General features: G+C 40.8%; 1 protein-coding gene and 1 non-coding gene across 2 annotated transcripts in view; one reads left to right on the plus strand and one right to left on the minus strand.

Moving 5' to 3' along the window:
* The window catches only part of LOC117298934 (DNA-directed RNA polymerase II subunit RPB1-like), a 30,706-nt gene extending 11,130 nt beyond the window's left edge, over window positions 1-19,576 (plus strand). Inside the window, exons 11-26 of the mRNA XM_033782317.1 lie at window positions 2,042-2,222; window positions 3,045-3,202; window positions 4,149-4,277; window positions 5,195-5,417; window positions 5,920-6,130; window positions 7,164-7,308; window positions 7,947-8,052; window positions 9,418-9,623; window positions 10,124-10,348; window positions 11,190-11,537; window positions 11,992-12,096; window positions 13,792-13,974; window positions 14,944-15,147; window positions 16,343-16,520; window positions 17,086-17,205; window positions 18,303-19,576. Of these exons, the coding sequence (XP_033638208.1) occupies window positions 2,042-2,222; window positions 3,045-3,202; window positions 4,149-4,277; window positions 5,195-5,417; window positions 5,920-6,130; window positions 7,164-7,308; window positions 7,947-8,052; window positions 9,418-9,623; window positions 10,124-10,348; window positions 11,190-11,537; window positions 11,992-12,096; window positions 13,792-13,974; window positions 14,944-15,147; window positions 16,343-16,520; window positions 17,086-17,205; window positions 18,303-19,483 (3,903 nt within the window). The 3' untranslated portion in view covers window positions 19,484-19,576. The remainder of the gene's footprint in view (window positions 1-2,041; window positions 2,223-3,044; window positions 3,203-4,148; window positions 4,278-5,194; window positions 5,418-5,919; window positions 6,131-7,163; window positions 7,309-7,946; window positions 8,053-9,417; window positions 9,624-10,123; window positions 10,349-11,189; window positions 11,538-11,991; window positions 12,097-13,791; window positions 13,975-14,943; window positions 15,148-16,342; window positions 16,521-17,085; window positions 17,206-18,302) is intronic.
* Window positions 14,450-14,522, minus strand: Trnas-gga. Its single transcript has one exon. It is a non-coding gene; the product is annotated as a tRNA-Ser (tRNA).
* Window positions 19,577-25,902: the final 6,326 nt, after the last annotated feature.

Here is a 25,902-nt window from a genome sequence, read left to right on the forward strand (position 1 = left end):
TCAATTGCTGTATAATGTATCCCATTTTAGCTGGTAGCCTGTATCTGCTAAGCAGTTGTGCTCAGTAAGCTTGGGCGGTTCCAGAAATTTGGGGCTCGGTTCCGGTTCCGAAAAAAAGCTCGGTTCTGAGACATACCCGGTTCCAATTCAATATAAAACATAAGCCGCCCGTCCCGAGCTCACACACACACAATTGAGCCGATCTATTTTAACTGAAAATAATCAAGTTAATCAGACATCGGTCCCGAGCTCACACACACACAATTGGAGCCGATCTATTTTTAACGAAAATACCAGAATACCCACCCCAAGTCAATCAGACATCGTGCCACCGAGCACCTATTCTCCCTGCATTTAAACAAGTCTTTGATTTAGCCGGCAGTACGTCCGTTGTGCAGTACGTCCGTAGTGCAGTACGTCCGTAGTGCAGTAGGTCCGTAGTGCAGTAGGTCCGTAGTGCATGCAGTGTGTCGTCTCTGTACATACAACTGTACATGCCTGTACATACAGTACTGTGTGTTTTGTGCATGGGGCAAGCTTTTATGAATATGGATATATCGGCAGCCAATCACAACGTGCTGTCTATTTGGACTTTGGACTTTGGACTCTGTACATGTAAATGTATATGCATGAGATATACATGTATAGATGCCTATGCATTGGAGGGGGCTGTGCACTGTGTATGCAGCCACACGTGATAGTTGATACTCATGTCGGCTTGAAGCCTTTGCACACTGTATCTGCGGTCACCGCTTTCAACATCAAGCCTCAATTTCTAGAGCCGGTTCGTCGCAGGATCGGCTCCACAGAGCCTTTTATAGTTGGGACTCGGTCTTTTAAAATCGGAACCGACAAAAGCGGGTACCCGGTTCCACAGAAGAGTGGAACCGTTCGGTTTTCAATTTGGAACCAGGTAGAACCGGGTAACCGAAGGAACTGCCCAAGCTTAGTGCTCAACAAAGTTCTTGGCTTGGCAAGTTTATGAACTCTGATTAAGAAGACTAAATTTTGACCTTATTAAAAGTATTGAACAGAATGGGTAGAACTGACAAAAAGGTCACAGGCGGTGTTCGTGTTTTGTTTGAAACATAATACATGAATTAACAAACATGTGGAAATTTTGGGCTTAATCCGTTATACGAGTGCAAAGTGAACCAGATAAGGCACTTACTCATATTTGCTCCTCTCCACTAAGGAGTACAATAGGGTACTGGCAAGAGCGGGGGAGTAACCTACACTGTACTCCAATGTTAATTTGGAGCACTATGGCAGACGTAGGCCGTGTCCGAATTGGCGACTTTGGCTACAGCTACGGTTAGATCAGCGCATCTGCAGTGTTGAAGAATGGCAGACACGCGAGCCGTAGCTGAAGCCGAAGTCGCCGTTTCGGACACGGCCTTACCGTGCGCATGCTCGGACCTATGTTGATGGAAAGCCATGGCTTCATCTTGCCATTCTTGCGAGGTGAACCAGATTATGAGGAAGTTTGTTGCAATGATGATACCAAACCTAGCTCACTTGGAGCCTTTAAGGCGTTGAAGAGTCTTAGCATTGTTCCCTATACAAATGCAATCTGAGCAACAACCCGTTACAAATGTTTAATTTAAAACTGAAAATAAATCAATTTTTGTTCTCGCGTTATCCCTTAAGCTTTCAAACTAAACTGTTGACCAATTTTGTGTAATATCTTGAATTTATCTTGATAATATCATTGTAGCTTTCAGTGCCAAGTTTGATATATTACATTGAGTTTTCATGGCTGTGAACGTTGCCCCACTTAATTTTTGCTTGGCAAAGATGTTCAAGCAGATTTTTCTGCTAAACAGCTTAATGAAATTTTGCACTTAAGGTTAAAACCTCAAATGGTGTCCCACTTAATTTTTGCTTTGCAAAGATGTACAAGCAGAATTTTCTGCTAAACAGCTTTATGAAATTTGGCATTTTAGGTTAAAACCGCAAACAAAAAAAGCGGGCACTAAAAAAGTGTAGTGGTCCTTTTTTTTCTCTTAACTGAGTCCCCGGTCTTTTGATTTAACAAAAGGTGCTTATTGTGAACGGGGAACTCATCTCGGGCATCGTCTGCAAGAAGACGATCGGTGCGTCGGGAGGTTCACTCGGCCACGTCATGTTCATGGAGAAGGGACACGAGATCACCAGAGACTTCTACGGCAACATTCAGACTGTCGTCAACAACTGGCTCCTACTGGAGGGTCACAGTATCGGTGAGTCGATCTCTACTTGTGAATAATATTTGAATAATAAATTTACAAATTTGTTATTATATAGCCCTTTTCCTTTTAGCCTACTCAAGCCAACAAGGAGCTAGTAGTAGTCAGCTTAAGCTTAAGTTTATCTCTGGGCGTCTCAAAGCGCTTATCATTATTTATTTCAAGACGGGTTTCAAAGTTCTCAAACATGAGACCCCTTTATGTTGCACTTTATATGGGTGTACAAGGTGTTGGGGCGCAATCAGTAGCCACTGCCAGAATTACCGGGGCAAACCCCTTATCTTTTTGATAACTGGGTTCTTTGGTACTTAATGCTTTACATCCCATTCAAAGGGCAAAGTGATATTAGTTTAGTATCTTGCTGAAGGACACAAGTGTCACAACGGGGAGTCAACCAACACTCTGCTGAATAGAAAATAGTGTGATTGACGACTCACGTTTTTTGCAAAATGAATGAGGAAAGATTATGAGGAAGTTTGTTGCAATGATGATACCAAACCTAGCTCACTTGGAGCCTTTAAGGCGTTGAAGAGTCTTAGCATTGTTCCCTATACAAATGCAATCTGAGCAACAACCTGTACAAACAACTTAATTTAAAATTTAAAAAGAACAACTTTCTGTGCTTACTATTTACTTAGTGCTTTATACTTGTCAACTTTTATTGAAATTATCAAAAACAAATTGTTAGAGGACTTTGTGTTTTTTTCCTTATTTTTGCCCTTGAGAAAGACAAAACCTCACATCATATACTATTTTTTGACTTTGTGTTTGCATTAAAACTTTGTTCTTGAATGCATTTTTTTTTTTTTCTTCAAGGTATCGGTGACTGTATCGCCGATGCGCAGACCTACGAGGACATCCAGAATACGATCCGCAACGCTAAGCAAGAAGTGATTGACGTCATTGAGAAAGCTCACAATGACGAACTGGAACCCACCCCAGGAAATACACTCAGACAGACATTTGAGAACCAGGTAAAAGAGACCAAGAATATAATAATAATAGTATAACATCGAAGTCTTATCTAGCGCACATATCTACCAACAAGGTAGCATACATTTGTTACAGCAAGATAGGTTATTGAAGTTCTCTGAGACCCAATTATGTAGCACCTTATAAATGTTAACAAGGTGCTACGGCGCTTTCAGCAGCCACAGTCAGGAATGGCCAATGGCTTACGTCCCATCCAAAGGACAAAGTCTGGGGGGGAGGGTGGGTTCGAACAAAAATCCTGCTGATCAGAAACAACAGAGTTTAAATTGGGTGCTCTTAACCGCTCGGCCACGGCACTTGTATGTATTTGTTTATTATTTGTTGTTTATCAATGGACTGTATATGCTAAAAAGTTGCAATGATGATAATCTCAGCTCTCTTGGAGCTGTTGTGGCAGTGAAGAGTTCATGCATTGTTCCCTATAAACATGCTATCTGAGCAACGCAAATTTAAAGACAGCATGTCCACAACTGTGCAGCTAAATGAGTTTGTTGGGGAGATTGTGAAACTAAACATATCAGGTCGAACCCCGATTGGACTGCGAGCAATGTACGTATTTTAACATTGTTGCCTGCGTGTAATTCCAGTCCTGTTTGACACATAACCATTGCTTCGTCCTTCAGATGGGACGTAAAATTGTTGGTCCCGTGTCTTCTGTAACACAAATAAAAGAACCCAGTGCACTTATCGAAAAAAAGGGGGGTTTTGCCCAGTACCTGGCTGATTTGACAGCATATTGTGCCACAGCACCTTGTAAACAATTACATGGTGCTAAGGATAAGGTCTCATAATTCAAACTTTGTCCAACTCGCCTTGCAGTAAATACTTCGCTTTGTGAACATTTGGAAAAAGGCGCGTTATTAATTTGTTTATTATTATTTTTAATACTTGTTCTATTCTGCCCCTCCTTGATTTGTGAAAATTCAGGTGAATCGTATTCTGAACAACGCTCGTGACAAGACCGGAGGCAGCGCTCAGAAGAGCTTGTCTGAATTCAACAACTTCAAGTGCATGGTGGTAGCTGGATCCAAGGGGTCTAAAATCAACATCTCACAGGTAAAGAATGGCTTCTCACATAAAGGGCTTGGGTACTTTTTTGTAGACACAATGTCCACAGATATACATTAAACCTGTACAGGTTGAAGATAATGAAGGTAGAAAGCTTCCCTTAAATTATTACATGCTGAGGTGCTGTAGATTTTGAGAATTTAGTAAAACAATTTCACACAGAAAAAAATCATTTTTATCCCTTAATTTTTCCCTTTTTCCCCTTTAAAAACTTGGAAGATTAATCAAACTCAAAATTCTACAGAATACATACATTTCCAGTCATAGTGAGTGGGATTCATGTAATGGCCAAAATTAAGTTCTCATGACAGAAGCTAAGTTGGTGAACATGACCGGTATGACATTAAAGTTGCTTTTAGTAACTTTTCTTTCATTCACGCTTATGGTAATGTGTTGCAATGATGATACCAAACCTAGCTCACTTGGAGCCTTTTAGGCGTTGAAGAGTCTTAGCATTGTTCCCTATACAAATGCAATCTGAGCAACACCATGTACTGGTTTTTTTTTTTTTTCGTTTTTATTTATTTTTGCAGCCTTCAATATTTTTGCGAATTCTGTAGTTGTGGTTTCTGACATTTTGGGCTTGATTAAGTTTTATGGGAGTCGGACTGGTAGTGAAATTTTTGCCGCATGTAAACACACTGCCCTTGATTTTGTTTCAAAAAGCCAAAATCAGCTGCTGTTGGGTAGGGTTTTTTTTTTGTGTGAAAATGTATCAATTGATGCATTTACAAGCACAAGTGATCCCCTGCAAAGCTTGTGCCGGGGAACAAGAGGATGTGTAGCAGTCCCTCTTGTACATTGTTAGCGGCTCTACCAAAACAACACACGCACAAAAAATTAGCTGTAGTTTTAATCACGTGTCAAGATAATCACTTTCAAATTTGCTGAATTTTGTCATCTAGGTCATTGCGTGTGTGGGTCAACAGAACGTGGAGGGAAAGCGTATCCCGTTTGGTTTCCGCCATCGTACCCTGCCCCATTTCATTAAGGACGATTACGGCCCGGAGAGTCGAGGCTTCGTGGAGAACTCCTACCTTGCCGGGTTGACCCCGTCCGAGATGTTCTTCCACGCCATGGGTGGCCGAGAGGGACTTATTGATACTGCCGTCAAGACTGCTGAAACTGGTGAGTGGTGGTGGTACAGTGTTTTGTTAAGGTTTGTTCCAGGACGGAGTTGGCGGAGTGGCGGAATTATTACTGTTTTTGTTTCCTCGGTGTAGTTTTGCGTACAAATTTTATTCATTCTGAGTTCTGTTCATTTAATTGAATTTACACTTGTATCACCATGTGTGTCCCCCCCTATTTATCAATGGACTGTACACGCTAAAAAGTTGCAATGATGATAATCTCAGCTCTCTTCGAGCTGTTGTGGCAGTGAAGAGTTCATGCATTGTTCCCTATAAACATGCTATCTGAGCAACAACCTAGAAAACTGGGGTATAATAACGACCGGTGCACATTAACAGCAAAATACACACGTACAATTAGTAGTAATAAAGTGCCGGTATCTGTCAAAAAGGTGTTTATGGCACTTGCTCATGATACAAAAACAGTTCAAAGGAAAGGTGAAAAGTAGCCGCACTAGTGGAGATACTTACTTTTATGCTGACACAATATTATTTTGTAGGTTACATCCAGCGGCGTCTCATCAAGGCTATGGAGAGCGTCATGGTACGTTACGACGGTACCCTGCGCAACAGCAACGACCACCTGGTGCAGCTTCGGTACGGAGAGGACGGACTAGACGGCACCAAGGTGGAGTTCCAGAACCTACCCACGCTCAAACCCTCTCACAAGGCGTTCGATAAGCGCTTCAAGTTTGACTGCACTAACGAGAGGTCAGTTTCAAAAAATGCTTAAAAAGCGTAGCCTTTGCGTTGGTGTTTCTTTAATGGGAGACTTCACGGTCACTGCTGGTGTCATGGCCAAGGCGGTGGACTCGAGTGATGTAGTTTACAGAATGTGGGTTCGAATCGGGGCCTGGTCAGTCCTGTCACTTGTGTCCCTGAGCGAGGCACTCTATTATATTTGCTCCTCTCCACCAAGGAGAACAAATGGGTACCGGCAAGAACCACGGAGTAAGCTACACTGTACCCCAGTGTTAATTTTAAGCACTGTGGCAGACTTACTGTGCGCATGTTCGGAGCTACGTTGATGGAAAGCCATGGCTTCATCTTGCGATTCTTGCGAGCTGAACCAGATTCTTAGGAATTTTGTTGCAATGATGATACCAAACCTAGCTCACTTGGAGCCTTTAAGGCGTTGAAGAGTCTTAGCATTGTTCCCTATACAAATGCAATCTGAGCAACAACTTGGAAAAAGAAGAGTCTTGATAACGGCAGACCAGTATGGTGATACAATTATTTGTTTAGCATCAGTTCTATTCTCATGGTACAGGCTTGAGTTTCTGTTGTTTTAAGGGCAAGGCAGTTTATCCTTTTTAAGGGTAACATTTCAAGGGGAACCAAGGCAATGGCCAGTGAAGTACCGGGCCTAAAAGATGGTTTTAAAAAGACAAATCACTTGTTCTTTTCAGCCGGTGGTCTTAAGAATGCCTTTCGATAAAAATTAATGGCCGATTTGCATATCAATAAAAGGATTTTCCAATCTATAAGGTGAAATTCCACCACATGCCGCTAAGTTTCTCATTTTCCTAACTTGTTGTACCTTTTCAAAAATTCAGAGCTGGAATGATTTTATGTGTTGAAAGAAAACGGCAGATTATCAGATAGGACTTTAAACAAATATCGGAGAAGAAAAAAACATCCAGGATGTTTCGGGTGGAAATTGTACCCACAGTGACTGCTGAGCTTTCTGTAGTCAAACCAAAGCATCAGTTGCTGTATTCTAAACTACCTGTGTCTCCCACAGAGCTCTGCGCCGCCAGCTGAATGAGGACATCGTCAAGGATGTTGTCGCCAACGCTCACGTCCACCTCGAGATCGAGAAAGAGTTTGAGCAGCTGAAAGAGGATCGGGAGATCATGAGGAAGATCTTGCCCACTGGTGAAGCAAAGGTAAGCAACGGGAAAAATTTTTTGAGGTGATCTTTGCCTTGGGCAGTTGTGGAGAGACAGTGGTGTAATGGCCACGTCGATTTTCATCAGTAGGGTAGTCGAAGAAGTTTGTTGCAATGATGATAATCTCAGCTCACTTGGAGCCTTTAAGGCGTTGAAGAGTCTTAGCATTGTTCCCTATACAAATGCAATCTGAGCAACAACTTGGAAAAAGAAGACTGAGGTATAAAACAAGCTTAATAATTTCTCAATCAACTTTAAAAACTAGGCAGTTTTGCTTAAAAGCTTACCAGGCCTGAAGTACCATCCGTTTTTATCCCGCAAAGTTTGACTCTGAAATTTGTTTACTGTCCGGCACATTTCTCAGATTGTGTATGCCAATTACGGATCTTTTTTTTCCTGTTTGGACATAACTGCTCCTGATATTCGGCGATGCCTCCAAAACACTACCACCTTTTGAAATTGAATTCTCACAAATTATTTGTTATTGAATATGTCTACATTTATACAGGATTAAAACAATTGAGAGTGATTTTATAGCCTACAACAGTTGAATGAAATTAGGTGGTAATGTAATTTTACTCCTCACTGCCTGATAGACTCCGAGTTTCTGACTTAAAATCTTTGTCTGTGCTTAGGTGGTTTTGCCATGTAACCTGGACCGCATGATCTGGAATGCCCAGAAGATTTTCCACATCAACACACGCCACCAGACGGACCTGCACCCCATGAAAATTGTTGAAGGTAAGAGCAAAGTGTGCGCCACCAGTCTTGGGAAAAGAAACTCTACATTCTTTATTTGAAGCAGATGAACCTTGAAAGCTGTTGAAAGTATAGTTTTTAACCACCTCACGGCAGTTGTTGTGAATACACGCAAAATATTTCTCAGTAAAAGTATATTATTGAAGTGTTATAAATGGCCTCAACATTTTCAGATCATCGTGTTTTGGTTGTAGTCGATTGGTTGATGCGTATTCATGCCTTGGACAATCCATTGTTCAGCATGCACATGTGTATACCTACCAATTTAGACAAAATTGACCCCTCGACACTATTGGTAATTGTCAAAGACCAGACTTCTCACTTGGTGTATCTCAACATATGAATAAAAAAACAAACCTGTTAAAATTTGCAAGATGATAATAATAAAAGGAAAAACACCTTGTCACACGAAGTTGTGTGCTTTCAGATGCTTGATTTTGAGACCTCAAATTCTAAATCTGAGGTCTGGAAATCAAATTCGCTGAAAAGTACTTCTTTCTCGAAAACTATGTCACTTCAGCGGGAGCCGTTTCTCACAGTGTTTTATGTCAACCTCTCCCCATTACTTGTTACCAAGTAAGGTTTTATGCTAATAAATATTTTGAGTAATTACCAATAGTGTCCACTGCCTTTAAGCCCGGTTCATACTTCCAATGAATACGAATGCGGTACGAGTTTTGACGTCACAACTTCGGAATAATTGAACTGTGCTGAACTCCTGCAAATCATTCGTTGCGAAAACAATCATGTGACGTCAAAATCCTCTTTACATGTTTTATTCCAAACCTTATGATTCTTACGAGTTGGACCAGATAAGAGGAAGTTTGTTGCAATGATGATACCAAACCTAGCTCACTTGGAGCCTTTAAGGCGTTGAAGAGTCTTAGCATTGTTCCCTATACAAATGCAATCTGAGCAACAAAGTGTTAACAAAGACATGGTTTTAAGGGGGGGGGGGCATCCAGCTTACTTCCTTCTGAATCCTCCACGTTTTAATTTGTAAACGATAAATCAAGTATTTTGGCTACAACAGGCCTGGAGTAACAATGAGGCAAAGGCTTCTGTTGCCCCTGGTCTTGGCCTTTGTTGAAGTTCTACAAAAATTCCTTGAGATTTTACAATGGAAGTGCCTTTTTAACTCTGTTCAATGGGAAAAAAATACAAACTTTGGATTCCCCTACCCCCATTTATACTTGAAATCAAGCATGCCAAAAGAGCTGAGAAGAGCAGCGATTAAAAGCGAACAGGTGATGGGGAGACTCCATTAGTGCGCTCCCATTACAAGTTGAGGGTGAGGCGTCAAGTCTTTGCCAGATGATGATGATGATGCCACTTTGTTTCTTTCAGGGGTTCGCGATCTGTCCAAGAAGTTGGTCGTCGTCAAAGGCGAGGATAGGATCAGTAAACAGGCTCAGTTGAACGCCACTATGCTGTTCAACATGCTCCTGCGTTCTACGCTCTGCGCAAAACGCGTCATCGACGAACACCACATGACCATGGAGTCGTTCGATTGGCTGTTGGGAGAGATCGAGACAAGATTCAACCAGGCCTTGGTACGTGTATAAAGTTGAACATTTTATATTTTTGTTATTGTTTGGACCTAGCATTTGTAGCCACGGTAGGCGGGCCCACCCACAAACCAGCACAATACGCTGTACCTCCAGCACAGGTTACCCCCAGACGAAATATTCAAATTTATTTGTTTTAGTTTGTGATTCTTGCGAGTTGAACCATATTATGGGGAAGTTTGTTGCAATGATGATACCAAACCTAGCTCACTTGGAGCCTTTAAGGCGTTGAAGAGTCTTAGCATTGTTCCCTATACAAATGCAATCTGAGCAACAACCTGTCGATAGCAAAACTGGGGTTTAGTAACAGAAGGGGTACAATTACAGCATAATAAATATGATACTCGGTCTTCGAAACTAGGTATTTTTGCTATTGGGTAACCTCGGCAAGTAATGATGCTGAAGAACAAACTCGTTGTCCCAATTGATTTGAACAGTGTTAATTTGTTTGTTGATTAATTTCTTTATCTTCTGCATAAAAACAGGCGCATCCCGGCGAGATGGCAGGTCCGCTAGCTGCCCAGTCTCTCGGCGAGCCCGCCACCCAGATGACCCTAAACACCTTTCACTACGCCGGTGTGTCTGCTAAGAACGTCACCCTGGGTGTACCCCGCCTCAAGGAGATCATCAACATCTCCAAGAAACCCAAGACGCCCTCGCTGACTGTCTTCCTCGTCGGCCAGGCTGCAAGGGACGCTGAACGAGCCAAGGTAAAATGAAAGCAGATTTTTTGTTTAACCTCATTTGAAAAGAGAATGAGGGCCTTTATCACACGGCAATGACCCTGCTGGTTTTAAACGGCCGTCTAAGAACTCGTCGCTACCCTTTTATTGCCTTAGTAATGTTGGATAATGAGGCTGGTGGCTAGAATGTTTAAGTGCTGTTGCTATGATGATAATAGGTCTCTTTGAGCTGTTGTGGCAGTGAAGAGTTCATGCTTTAGTTCCCTATTGATCTGAGCAACACAACTTACTTTATTCATCAATTTTGTTGTGGGGATTGGTTGTCTTCCTTTTTTTTTTTTTTTTTTTTTTTTTTTTTTTTTTTTTTTACACTTCAGGCAGTGGAAATTATTTTGGAGAGCTGCAAATATGTGTTACAGGAGAAACTTTCATTTGGAATTGTACAAGAATTTATTAATTCAAGAACATAGCTCTAACCCTGTACCATTTAGTGTCTTTGGCTAGAGACCCTTCTTACCTTCCAATACCTTTTCTTTGGTCATTTAACAACCACAGTTTTAAACATAGATAAGATTGGCATATTTGTTCTAGTGGATTGGCCCTGCTGTGCCATTAAGTCGGACAACATTCTGATCAGGATTTTGGTGGAATTGAGACTGTTGGCATTAACCAAATTCACTATAGTAGATTTTCATCTACCCTGCATGCGAAGCTTTGGAACGGAGATTGGTTGAATTAAAAAAGCAGTAACTTGAGATAACAAGAAGTTGAAGCAAGGACAGCCCTAAAAAAACTATGAAAAAATGCTGCCTGCTTATTTTACATTTATCTGTAAACCAGCACTAACCGCTTAACTCCTACTCTGCAGGATATCCTTTGTCGTCTCGAGCACACAACCCTCCGCAAGGTGACGGCGAACACCGCCATCTACTACGACCCCAAGCCTGAGAACACCGTCATCGTGGAGGATCAGGACTGGGTCAACCTCTACTACGAGATGCCCGACTTTGACCCCACCCGTATCTCCCCGTGGCTGCTCCGCATCGAGCTCGACCGCAAGCGCATGACTGACCGAAAACTGACCATGGAGCAAATCGCTGAGAAGATCAACGCTGGGTTTGGTGACGATCTCAACTGCATCTTCAACGACGATAATGCGGAGAAGCTGGTGCTGCGCATCAGAATCATGAGCAGTGACGACGCTAAATTTGGAGAGGTAAGAAAAGAAGAATGTTCTGATTTATTTGGTTTATGCTTGCAAATTTTGCATGTGAACCAGATGTGAGGAAATTTGTTGCAATGATGATAATCTCAGCTCACTTGGAGCCTTTTAGGCGTTGAAGAGTCTTAGCATTGTTCCCTATACAAATGCAATCGGAGCAACAAACCTGTTAAAAGAAGACTGCTTGAAAGCAAGATAAATAGCATTCTCAATCTTATCAACATCAACAAGTGTTAATTTATTGCCCCTTGCAAACCCATGGGTTTTGGCTTGAGCTTTATGCCCAATTTCATAGAAAGCAGAAAACATTGCTCAACAGTTCCCTGCAGCTTTGAGTGCTCTTTACCGAGTATTGCTCATCTACTTTTGGGGTAATATCCAAAGGTACACCTTTCCTCGGATTACTCAAGGTACATGCTCTGAATTGGTTTGGTTTTGTTCAACACAGGATGAGGAGCAAGTGGACAAGATGGAGGACAACGTCTTCCTCCGTTGCATCGAGTCCAACATCTTGACAGACATGACGCTGCAAGGCATTGAGCAAATTGCTAAGGTAAACCCACTGGGGTCATTTGCTTCTGTTTTAAGGCTCTGAATATGGTGCTGTACTGACGGGCATGTAACCCTTCACCTGAGGATACATTCCTCTCTTTCGACTTCAGTTGCAAACTTTCCAATTATTATCATAAAATTTCTGGCTATAGACCTTTATCATGAAGCAGCCCAGCCTCGCTACCATGGGCAGCGCGCCGTATCGATATCTCGTGTCACTAACCCCTGGGAGGGATGTACTTAAAAAAACAACGCTGATTGGCTCAGGAAATTGGTCATGCGTTAGATGTCAAGTGCGTGCATGTGTAGTTTTAAATGAGCCATTAATGAGCGTACATATTCATTATGCAATATTTTTGTAGTTTTAAGAATTTGTATATGTTGATCAAGCCTTCGTTTTTTATGACATAAATACATTTATATTTTATTTTTTAACAAAAAAACAAAAACATTCTTTAAGACGAAATACATGTGTGTGCGCGTAGAAAATATTGCATAATGACTATGTACGCTCATTAATGGCTCATGTAAATGTGCCAGCATATAGCACATTTAAATTGGCAATTTCCAGGGGTTATGATCGAGCAAGGCATGCTCAGGAAAAAATGGTGCGGCGAGATCGATCACTCCTGGGAATGAGGTTGGGTGCAGCCTCTTCCTGTTTCCACCATTGATAACATTGAAACCAAACGTAGGCTAGAAGAACAAAATAGTCTGGTTCCTATTTGCATAAAGATGGAGCCAGCATGGAAAAGGTCTATTGAGTTGTGAGAATGGTCTGCCGTTTCTTCAAGGCCTTTCAAAGTAGTAAATTTTAGACATTTCTGATCAGGTTAAATATTTTTGTTTGCTGATTGGGTTGCCCTTGTGAAAAGTGTGTATTTATTTTCAGGAATGGGGAAGGAGTAATTGTTAAGGAAGGAGGAAAGTTGGAGTAGTGTTATTCAATAAAAAGGATGAGTGGGCTGGTATCTAACAAGTTGTTGCAATGATGATTAACTTGGGTCTCTTGGAGCTGTTGTGGCGGTGAAGAGTTTATAGTTCCCTATTGATCTGAGCAACACAAATCTATATTTTCACTTGAATTGTTTTTCGTTTCATGATATAAAAAAAAATTGCCAACTGCAGGCCTGTGATGTCTCTATCTTTCCCGATTTCGTTTTTATTTTGTCCGTAATTGTCACAGACCAGTCTGATCACTTGCTGTATCTCAACATATACTTAAAATAACCAACCTGTGAAACTTTGTGCTCAATCGGTCATTAAAGTTGCGAGAAAATAATGAGAGAAAAAAACACCCTTTGTCACACGAGGTTGTGTGCTTTCAGATGCTTGATTTCGAGACAATTAAAATTCATGGGGAATTACTTCTTGAAAACTACTTTAATTCATATGAGAGGGGAGCCGTTTCTCACAATGTTTTATAATATCAACCTCTCCCCATTACGCGTTACCAAGTAAGGCTTTATGCAAATAATTATTTTGAGGAATAACCAAAACGTCCAAACTTAGAGTGGTATAGTAATGGTATGTTGAGTCTGTTACTGACTCTTGAGCCAACTTCAACTTAAAAAGCAATGTTCAGGGCATGGGTGTATATGTTTTGATTAAGTTCTGTGCAGTCACTAGCCTCTCTCTAAAAAAAAACAAAAACAGCATAATCGTAATTTTGTTATCGTCTTTTCATTCCCAACAGGTGTACATGCATCTGCCTCAGCAAGACATGAAGAAACGCATCATCATCACGGAGGAGGGAGAGTTCAAAGCCATTCAAGAATGGCTCTTGGAGACGGACGGCACCAGCATGATGAAGGTCCTTAGTGACCCAGAGGTCGACCCGGTCCGAACCTTCTCCAACGACATCTGTGAGATTTTCCAGGTACGATATTTGGACTTAATCAAATCAAGTTGTTGCAATGATGATACCAAACCTAGCTCACTTGGAGCCTTTAAGGCGTTGAAGAGTCTTAGCATTGTTCCCTATACAAATGCAATCTGAGCAACACAATCATTTCATTTAATATTTGTCAGTGATTATAAAATGAGAGTATGTTTTGCAAATAGTTCTTGTGCTTTTTCGTGTTAATCAAAGTTTGGAAACTGTCGCCTTGCCTACCTGAAGCTTGTACTTCAGCAACGATGACCCCATAATTGAACATAAATAGTTTTGTTGACCCACTCCGCCTTCGATGGATTTACAAAACCCCATAATTGAACATAAATAGTTTTAATAGATGTTAAATTTGCATCGGGGATAAAGAATATTAATTTTGGTTTTTACCCATACACCGATGTGTGCTAGCACTGTATACTCAGTACTTTCCCGAGTCCTGTGAAAAAATATCACGGGCATGTTACTCGGGTGGGATTCGAACCCACGACCCCTGCAATTCCAGAGCAGTGTCTCACCAACTAGACTACCGAGGTTGCCCGGCAGCTAGAGGCAGTTCGAATCCTATGTTTTGGCAGCGGGTACCGCAACGATATAATAGATGTTAAATTTGCATCGGGGATAAAGAATATTAATTTTGGTTTTTACCCATACACCGATGTGTGCTAGCACTGTATACTCAGTACTTTCCCGAGTCCTGTGAAAAAATATCACAGGCATGTTACTCGGGTGGGATTCGAACCCACGACCCCTGCAATTAAATAGTTTTGTTGACCCACTCGCCTTCGTTGGATTTACAAAACCCCATAATTGAACATAAATAGTTTTGTTGACCCACTTGCCTTCGTTGGATTTCCAAAAAACAAAACAAAATGGATTCATAGCCCACCACTACATAGCTCAAGCTACAACCCTGATTGCTACTATAAACGCCTTTTCATCTCTTCACATTCCTAGGTGCTCGGTATCGAAGCGGTCCGCAAGTCAGTGGAGCGTGAGATGAACCACGTGATCTCCTTTGACGGCTCCTACGTTAACTACCGCCATCTTGCCTTGCTTTGTGACGTCATGACTGCAAGGGGTCATCTTATGGCTATTACGCGTCACGGTATCAACAGACAAGATGTGGGCGCCCTCATGAGGTGCTCCTTTGAGGAAACGGTACGTGACGTTAATTTTGTGTCTGAATCTAAAGTGTAGTGTACCCAAATGAGTACATTTACACAAGCAGCAAAAGGTACCATTTCAGTACATCAAATTATAACTCTTTGTGCTTTATTTTGTAAGCATGTAATTTTTAGTGATCTTCAGAACATGTTTTGTGTTTTTAAACCAAAATAAAGAAGTGAAGTTGCTGTTCGCTAGGCCTTTAACATTTACTAGTTGTTGGAATGATGATAATAGGTCTCTTTGAGCTGTTGTGGCAGTGAAGAGTTCACACTTAGTTCCCTATTGATCTGAGCAACACAAATCTGTTTTTTCACTTTGCCAATTGCAGGCCTGTGATTTCTCTATCTTTCCTGATTTCGTTTTTATTTTTTCCGTAATTGTCAATGACCAGTCTTATCACTTGCTGTATCTCAACATTTGCATAAAATAACCAACCTGTGAAAGTTTGAGCTCAATCGGTTATTGAAGTTGCGAGATAATAATGGAAAAAAAACACCCTTGTCACATGAGGTTGTGTGCTTTCAGACGCTTGATTTCGAGACCTAAAATATGTGACCATCCACCACCAATGGGCTGTAAAGTTGACACTTTTACTGTTATGGGCTCAATGCATTTTTGGAGAGAGTGTGTAATCAGCTTCAAAATGATACCATCCACATTTAAATCAGACTTTTCTTGACGAAGTTATGATTTCTCAAAGCCACCTACTTTTTTATTCAGATTTCTCAAAGATTTCTTGAAAACCCAAAAAATTTAATAGGCTCTGCAATGTACAAGTGCAACTTTACAGCCTATTGGTGGTGGATGGTCACATATAAATCTATACTTTCACTTGAATTGCAACACAAATCTATCCCCACCATAAGGTTTCTTATGATTGCTGGCTCTGAAAAAGTTTGCAACAATATGCATTTAAAATGTTCTTGGGTGTGATCCTTGGCTACACGGCAGTTATTGCATCTTTCTTGAACCCCTGATATAAGACATTGACCAAATTGGAAGACCGTCAACCAATTGACATCAACACAGGGCTAGATTGCTCAGTTGGTTCAAATCCCGCTCCATGCAATTCTGTCTTTTGCCACCCCAGAATCATTTTAAATTTACCAAGTCGGTCAGTGTCCCTTGTGGTATATACTATTTGAAATTTATATTTTTCCTGTCATTTTGTTTTTTAAAAAACCAGGTGGATATCTTAATGGACGCCGCAGCCCACGCCGAGGTGGACCACCTCAAGGGTGTCTCAGAGAACATCATGCTGGGCAAGCTAGCTGGCGTAGGCACTGGGTCATTCGCCTTGCTGCTGGATGCAGAGAAGTGCAAACACGGCATGGAAATACCAATGGGAATGGGCGGAGGACTAGGTAAGATGCACTGATTGACTCCCCCTTTAGAGCTTAAGGTCTGATGTGTAAAAGGGAAAGGTATATGATTGGTGGTCACCGCTGGTGGTCACTCCTAAAAATTAATTTAAATTAAAAATGACCTGGTTAGAAGTACAGCAGCTCTCAATGGTATAAAGCAATTTGAAGTAATGTGGTTACGGAAAAACATATCACTTTTTATCGCCCAAAAATTCGAATCTGTCTGAAACCTTTCTCTGATTTTGTATTCAAATTTCTGATTATTCTTAAACATAAAACGCTAAGCATTTTTAGCAATATGTCAAAAACACTGGCACCCTTTGAAATAAAATCTTCAAAGGTTAGTTTTATTGTATATATCTACATGTGTTTATTTTATCGTCTATCTACATTTATATAGAATTACAACAATTACAACAGCTCCAAAAAGCTAATGTTTACCTTCCCTTTAGACTGCCCGGCAACAACAGTGTGAAACCTGCTCGTATCAGAATGCCGTGGCGTTGAAACTGATGTCAAGAAAATGTGCAATCAATGTGTAAATTAATATATATTCTTGTTGTAGGTGCGATGACTGGGATGTTCTTCGGATCAGCGGCATCACCGTCGGCCAGTATGTCCCCACAGATGACCCCCTGGAACCAAGGGGCAACCCCAGCCTATGGAGTCGCCTGGTCACCAATGGGTGAGTCTTTTTTGTTTACTCCTGTTTCTGTTTAACAACTGTTGGAAGGAGTTACTCTTACGGAAGTAAACCAGATTCTTAGGAAGTTTGTTGCAATGATGATACCAAACCTAGCTCACTTGGAGCCTTTTAGGCGTTGAAGAGTCTTAGCATTGTTCCCTATACAAATGCAATCTGAGCAACAACCTAGAAAAAGAAGGCAGATTCCTTTAAATGCGAAGTTTATAGTTTGTCGTCCAAGCTCTGTCCAACAGCGGGGCTTTTTTTTTCATAAAGCATGTTAGCATAAAACATGCTAAGCACAGAAAAAATCTTGCTTAACAAACTGGTTACCTGCCACAGTTCCATAAAGTTTGCATTGTTGCAACTGGTGCCCCACTAATGTTTTATTTGAGCAGTATTTTCTGCTTAACAAGTTTATGAAATTGGGCCCAGGACTTGTTCACCTGCGTCCAATTTCATACAATTGCTTTAGCACTGAATATTGCTTAACAAGTTGCTGCTAAGCAAAAATGAGCCGGATATCGGTGGCTAAGCAAAAATGAGCAGGGTATCAGTCGCAGATGATGCATGTGAAATGATAATTTTGCTAGTAACCTTTATTCTGACAAGCAAAGCAGCTCTATGAAATAGGTCCCTTTTCGGGTTGGGGCAATGTCAAGTGCTCCTTAGGTAGTGGTCACTAGTGTGAGAAAAATATAAATAGTTTTTGAAATTTTATAAAATGGCAAAAGCGAGGGGCGCAGATTTAGTTTAAGACTTGCGGTACATGTGTACTTTAGATGTGAAGATTCTATTCTGGAAGGGAGAAAAGTGTAAATAGTTTTGTTTGGAGGTGGCTGTAAAAGTAGTGCGTATAAACAAAGTGATCATTATTATTTTAATGTTAAGTGTTTACATAGGGCCAAAATCTGTATAAAAAGTCACTCAGAGGCCCTGTGCTGATAAAAAGATTTTAAACAAAAAGCCAATACATACATGCTGATACACTTAAAACAATTTTAAAATATGAAACTTCCAAAAACTTGCACAAAGAAGCATTGACCCAATCGTCGTACATAAGAAAAATCAAGAAAACACCCGTTTTGCATCAACAGGAAGTGGAATGACACCCGGTGCTGCTGGCTTCAGTCCTTCAGCTCAATCAGACGCAAGTGGGTTCAGCCCAGGCTACAGCCCTGCCTGGTCCCCCCAGCCAGGCTCCCCAGGATCCCCTGGACCGGTCAGCCCCTACATCCCATCTCCAGCCAGCCCAATGTCTCCGAGCTATTCCCCAGCGTCGCCATCGTACATCACTGGCTCGCCTGCGACACCACAGAGCCCTGGCTACTCGCCAACAAGTCCCTCCTACTCACCGTCGAGTCCTGGCTACTCGCCGACCAGCCCGAGTTACTCGCCGACCAGTCCCAGCTACTCTCCAACGAGTCCTAGCTACTCGCCAACAAGTCCCAGCTACTCGCCAACGAGCCCTAGCTACTCCCCAACCAGTCCGAGCTACAGTCCGACCAGCCCAAGTTACAGCCCGACGTCACCGAGTTATAGCCCTACGTCACCAAGTTACTCACCAACGAGTCCGTCATACAGTCCGACCTCGCCCAGCTATTCCCCAACCTCCCCTAGCTACAGCCCAACTTCACCAAGTTACAGCCCCACCTCGCCAAGTTACTCGCCAACCAGTCCAAGTTACTCGCCGAGCTCTCCGAAGTACTCGCCTACGAGTCCGAGCTATTCACCAACAAGTCCGAGCTTCTCTGCCAAGTCCCCCAGCTACAGTCCCACATCACCAAGTTATTCCCCCACATCGCCCAGTTACAGCCCCACCTCCCCTGCTGGGTACTCCCCTCAGTCGCCCAGTTACTCTCCCGGTTCGCCCAGTTACTCCCCCTCAAGCCCCAAGTACTCCCCGTCCAGCCCGTCATACAGCTCGACCTCCCCGGGTTACAGTGGGGCATCCCACTTCACCCCGACCTCGCCAGAGTACAGCCCAACGAGCCCCACTTATTCCCCTGCCAGTCCCAGCTACTCCCCATCCAGCCCCAAGTACTCTCCATCGAGTCCCAAGAATTCCCCATCCAGCCCGACCTACTCTCCGCAGACGCCCAAGTACAGCCCAACGTCCCCCTCCTACTCCCCAACGAGTCCCCAGTACAGTCCGGGCTCACCCTCATACTCCCCAACCAGTCCGCAAGACACCTACTCTCCAATGTCGCCCGGTTACTCCCCAGCTTCACCCTCATATAGCCCAAGTAGCCCAGATATTGATGGCTCAGATGATTAACAACCTATCAAGGCTAAAAAGGATCTATGTGGGGTCAGGGTACTTATTAACACCTATACTGATTATAGCAGTATGACTATCCCTGGTAATGCATAGTGGGATACCATCAGTCAATTTCACGGAACGCTAGGAATAATCCTATCTCGAGTTAGGATGAGTAACCAGTTCTAACTTACATGGTTTACATGTTACATGTAAGGTTTACATGTTAGGCTGGGACTTGTCCTAAGTCCCAAGATTAATCCTATAGACCGACTCACACTGCAGCGATAACAAAAACGATGATCATCATTGCGCAAAGAGAATGCATTCTGTTTGTGTCGTGATCGTTGTCGTTTTCATTATCGCTGCAGTGTGACTCGGCCTTAAGTCAGGAAGAGTTCGGTGAAATCGATGGCAGGGCAGTCAACACCCGATTGGAACAAAGAGATTGTGATGGATTGAGGGTGGCTGGCACTATAAGTGGACTCTGCCAAAAACAATCAAACGAAACACCAGGAACTAAAGGGTTTCCATGTTGAGGAAACTTCTTGTAAAAAATCACCGCATGATTATTTTTTTCCTGTGTCTACGTAAAACCAAACATTATTTTGTTTCCTTAAACCAGTTGCCAACTTCTCACATCATCACTGTAAATATCATTTAATTTAAGAACATGCTAAGTAATTGCATCAGTTAATATGTAAATAATTTCAATTGTAAATTTATGGTTTAAAATGTTGACTGCGTGATTCATCTTACAGCTACATGTGTACAAATAAAAAGGCATACTTTTTTCAAAAAAGAATATTGTGTAACTGAAGTTAAATTAACTTGGTTTATTTGAAACAGTAGTTTGTTCAATGTATTTGAATTTTGTTTAAGTTGACGCTCAGAGCTGCCAACACTACCCATTCTGCAGAAAGTTCCCTGTAAACCCAATCTTTTCATTTTCTGATGAAACAAAATTGAAAATCTCCCTTAATTTGGAAACCTCCATTAATTTGGAAACCTTTTCCCTATTATGTTGAGTGTAATTCTGAATTTTTCTTCGATTGCAAATGTTGGTAGCTCTCGAGTGAGCTCATACATACATACAAAAATGTTTTATACACCGCCATTTCATCAAGACAACAGTGGTTTGTGATGAAACGGAGAAACAAATAAACGAAGAGACAAAATGCAAGTTGAACCAACCAGCAAAACAATCATTGTGGGAACAGGTGTTATTTCAGATGCTCCCTGTAACAAGCACTGCAGTGTAAAAAAGTTCTGCTCCAAGTCATAAGTTCTGCCTCATTCTTGAAATTCCTTTTACTGAGGGACAAAATACTCAAGTTGAGGCTTCAAATACCCATTTGACCATGTCCTGTAATTTTAAGCCTTGGGCCAGCAACAATGTCACTTGTTTCATTTGTCCATTTTGCCCCGCACTCGACCATTGGTAAATTTTCAAAGACCAGTATCCACACACTTTGTCTGAACTAACATAAAAAAAAAACTTTGAAACCTTTGAGGTCGATCGACCATCAGGGTTAAGAGAAATTAGTGAAATATCCAATTATGTGTCACTTTTGTTAAACGTCACAGTTTTACAATGCACATTAGTGGATTTGGAACCAAAGATAAACACCAGATAGAAAACATTCTAACGACCTTGTTTCACTTCAGCGTCCTTCGGTCAAACTTCCAGAATTTTGGTCCAGATTGCCTCACAGTTTTGAAGAAAAAAAAACCTTGGGAGAGTCCTGTGTTAGTTTATAAAAATTTATATATTTCAATCTTTACTAAATGTTATGCACATCTCATACAAAAAGTTCACGGAGTGAACAAAACACCTAAACAAATACTGTTTTAAGGATTGTCAAAGTTTTTCAGCTTAAAAGTTAGTTTGCTAAATATTGTTTAATAAGTGGTGTGCTGATGGAAATCTGCAATGGAATTTATTGACTTCATCCCAAAAAAAGAAAACGTTACGTTTATAATATCTTTCATCGACTGTAAAGGTTCGGTACGTGCATAAAAGCACCTTGCCCTAAATAGTCTCAGCAGGAAATTGTTAATGGGACTGACCACAATAGTGTGTGAGAACACCCACATACAAACGGCTCAGTTATTCCATGAAATTATCATAATAAAAAGCCTTCAAGGTTGGATGGGGGCGCAGGGGTCTTTTGTAGACCCATGATGGAACCTCCCACATTCAAAACAAATGACGCCTGCTTGGTGGACAGTTGTCTGCAGGCATGCAACGTTTCCTCGGATCAGCTGATTTCCTCTTCATCTTTTTAATCTCAGTTATACCCTTCTAAACTGAAAAATACTATACAAAACCATTGACATTTTTGTAATTTCCTTTTTTGGGTGAAGTCACCGTTGTATGCTCGAGTCTCAGTTTTCGAGGTACTTACCTTTAGTACTAACATTGACTCTCCGAGTATTGACCCCTTGCACGCGTGGCACACACGGCAAATGATCCGCGCTCACCATGTTGGTGGGCAAGTTAGGTTTACGTGTATTAATGCCGTGTCGCCTAAAACGCGCACTTTCACTGCATAATGCACATCATAGAGTTATATATAAAAGCGTACAGTGAAATTGCCCACCAGTATGGCGCATTCAAGATTTTGTTGATGATGACGTCGGGTGAAATGGGTCAATACAGGGATTATGACGACATTGACCACAGTTAATTTTAGATTTCGATACGACTCGACATAAAACGAAGTTGAACTTGAAACATTGCAAAAATGCTGGTCAAAATTGGAATGTTGTCGAAAAGTGCAGCTCAGCTAGCTGGATTGTGTCTTTGTTATTGATGTTGAATTCTTCTTGTGTTTGCAATGAGATACATGAATAATGTACTTGTTTTGTCACGCCTTTGAATATAGGGTGTGGTTGAATGATGTGAATGGTTGGGGTTTTTTGGGTTTTTTTTTTACAGCTTTTCTTAAAGCCATTATACACTTTCGGTAAACAGTATTGTCCAAGTCCCACACTTCGTGTATTACAACTTGTATATAAAATAACAAACCTGTGAAAATTTAAGGCTCAATCGGTCATCGGAGCCGGGAGAAAATAACGGTTAAACCCACTCTTGTTTCCGCACGTTTCGCCGTGTCATGACATGTGTTTAAAATAAATCCGTAATTCTCGCTATTGAGAATTGATATTGTTTAATGTTTTCTCAAAAAGTAAAGTATTTCATGGAACAATATTTCAAGAGAAGTCTTTCTGTAAACCCTGTAAATTATTTGTAAATCTGTGAACTTTTTTTCTTTTTTTTTCTGTAGCGAAAGTGTATAATGGCTTTAAGTAAGTGTAAGAATTTGGATGGATGTAAATTAAAACTGTAAAAAAATAAATGCTATTTTTAGAAAAAATTTAATATTGTGTAGTTAAAATAGAATGATTTGAATTTTTTCCCTGCCTGATGATAAGGAGAAATCTTTGTTGTAAAACTTGTAATGAAGATAAAAACAAAGCCCTTACATTTCTGGGATCAAACCAACCATGTGTTGAGGTGTACCAATTCGAGGGCAAAGGTTTTACCCGAGTTTGATGGATACAGTACTGAACAGCCAAACCAATCATGCTTTATAGCACAGGGGCCAGACTGCCAATCTTATCACAGATGAAACGGTTTTGCCCAAGTTTGACTGATTCAGTACTGTACAGCCAAACCATGCTTAGCATGGAGCTAGGCATACCAATCTTAGCATTGACTATAAGGTTTTGCCTGAGTTTGATGGATTCAGTACTGCACAGCCAAACCATGCTTAGCATGGAGCCAGGCATACCAATCTTAGCATTGACTAAAGGTTTTGCCCGAGTTTGACTGATTCAGTACTGCACAGCCAAACCATGCTTAGCATGGAGCTAGGCATACCAATCTTAGCATTGACTAAAGGTTTTGCCCGAGTTTGACTGATTCAGTACTGCACAGCCAAACCATGCTTAGCATGGAGCTAGGCATACCAATCTTAGCATTGACTAAAGGTTTTGCCCGAGTTTGACTGATTTAGTACTGCACAGCCAAACCATGCTTAGCATGGAGCTAGGCATACCAATCTTAGCATTGACTATAAGGTTTTGCCTGAGTTTGACTGATTCAGTACTGCACAGCCAAACCATGCTTAGCATGGAGCTAGGCATACCAATCTTAGCATTGACTAAAGGTTTTGCCTGAGTTTGATGGATTCAGTACTGCACAGCCAAACCATGCTTAGCATGGAGCTAGGCATACCAATCTTAGCATTGTCTAATGGTTTTGCCGAGGTTGATGGATTCAGTACTGTACAACCATGCTTAGCAAAGGGCCAGGCGTACTAATCTTATCTTACCCGAGTCTAAAGGTTTTGCCAGAATTTGAAAGATTCACAGCCAAACAAATTATGCTTAGCATGTAGCCAGGCATACACTAAAAAAAAGGTCTTGCCCAAGTTTGTTAGCTGAAAACCAAAGGCATTCACAATGGTTAATGAGTTTCATGCTCAATCTGGGATCAATGGCTGGTATTTTCTCAAACATGGACGACAAATAAATCTGATATTTACTGGCGTACAGTTACAATCACTTGAAACTTTATAACTAAAGAATTTTTCATAAATTTAAAAGTTGTTTATTTTCTGTAAATTGGTTTGAATTACTCAATAAAACATAAGAACAGAAAATGTTTGCTGTTTCCACATTGATTATTTGTTTGTGTTTTTGTCGCTTGAACTTCTCTAGAATATAAATATTTGCAGTCTGACAATCTTTTTGGAAGGGTACACTCATTGCCTACCCTCATTAAATGTGTCTTTTATTACACTTACACTAGCACGATAAGAATATAAAGGCCGAGTAGGAAACAAGAATTGAACAAGCACTTTAGCTCCCTTAAAGGCAGTGGACACTATTGGTAAATGTCAAAGACTAGCCTTCACAGTTGGTGTATCTCAACATATGCATAAAATAATAAACCTGTGAAAATTTGAGCTCAATCGGTCAACGAACTTACGAGATAATAATGAAAGAAAAAAACACCCATGTCACACGAATTTGTGTGCGTTTAGATGGTTGATTTTGAGACCTCAAGTTCTAACTCTGAGGTCTTGAAATCAAAATGGAAAATTACTTCTTTCTCGAAAACTATGGCACTTCAGAGAGAGCCGTTTCTCACAATGTTTTATACCATCAACCTCTCCCCATTACTCGTCACCAAGAAAGGTTTTATGCTAATAATTATTTTGAGTAATTACCAATAGTGTCCACTGCCTTTAATGCATAGAATTGTTTGCTTTACTATGACTGAGAAAGCCTTCATGCTTTCTCAGATTCAAAATGTTCGGGTGAACATTACCTCTTTCGTCCAAACTAATTTATTTCAAAGGGAGTCGTTTCTCACAACGTTTTACTATCATATCTTAGCTTTCCAGGTTTCATTACCAAGTAAGTTGTTATGTTCATAACTTGTAAAGTAAGTGTACACTCCCTTAAAGGTCAAAATCGATTTAAATTTTGTTTGTTTTCGTTGACTATATTTTTAGCACACTTTTCCGTAACTAATGAGTCGTTAATGGTATATACAGTAAAAATCACATACATACTGTTTGTTATTATTACTAAAACTTGGCATTGTACAAGTTTTGGTGAATATATCTTGCACTAAAAACTGTCATCCCAGTTTAAGGAAATAATGTATAAATATAATCTTTTGCTATAATTATATAATCTTTTTCCTTGAAGGAAATGATTTTCATCTTTAATATCTTGTCCAATAATTTAAAGGCTCACCACCCAAAAAGTTGTTTTCTCAAAAATAAGAATTCTTAGTTTTTGGACACTAATTACAGCTTGGTCTGTAGGGCAAGTATTAGATTCATTCTGATTTGAAACCAATTGATTAAAAGTTCATACTAGTTCCTCTACTCAGTTTTCTTTCCACTTTAAAGATGCTATGTCAGATTTTTGGCCCAAAACATTAAAAAATAGAAGTTTTTTGAGTGAATCATATTTCAAAGAGTATCACCCGCTGTAACGAAAACAAGTTTAGCTATTACTTTTAATGGTCAGGAACCATGACAAAAATTTAAAACGTTTCTTATAAAACACATAAGAATTGGTCACGTGATATATTGTCGGGATCCCGACAAAAACTAATTTTGAGCACTTTATTTCACTGCTACTAACAATTGGCGGACTTTTTCGGGCAATGGCTCAAATGAAAGCTTGTAACTTTCTCGACCCCCCATCAAAATTTTGGGGTCAAATCGGCCAAAAATCTGACATAGCATCTTTAACTATTTTGCAATTTACTGATTGTACATCACAGCTTTTGGCCACTGGTAATCACTCTTCAGATTGATGGCAATAAACACGTTTGGTTAGGAGCCTACAGCTTGAAGTACTGTTCTGTAAAAAGATATCAGTTTTTCGCTTAAAATTTGAAACTGAGA

The sequence above is a fragment of the Asterias rubens genome, chromosome 13 (assembly GCF_902459465.1).
Source record: "Asterias rubens chromosome 13, eAstRub1.3, whole genome shotgun sequence".
In the NCBI taxonomy this organism is placed as follows: domain Eukaryota; kingdom Metazoa; phylum Echinodermata; class Asteroidea; order Forcipulatida; family Asteriidae; genus Asterias; species Asterias rubens.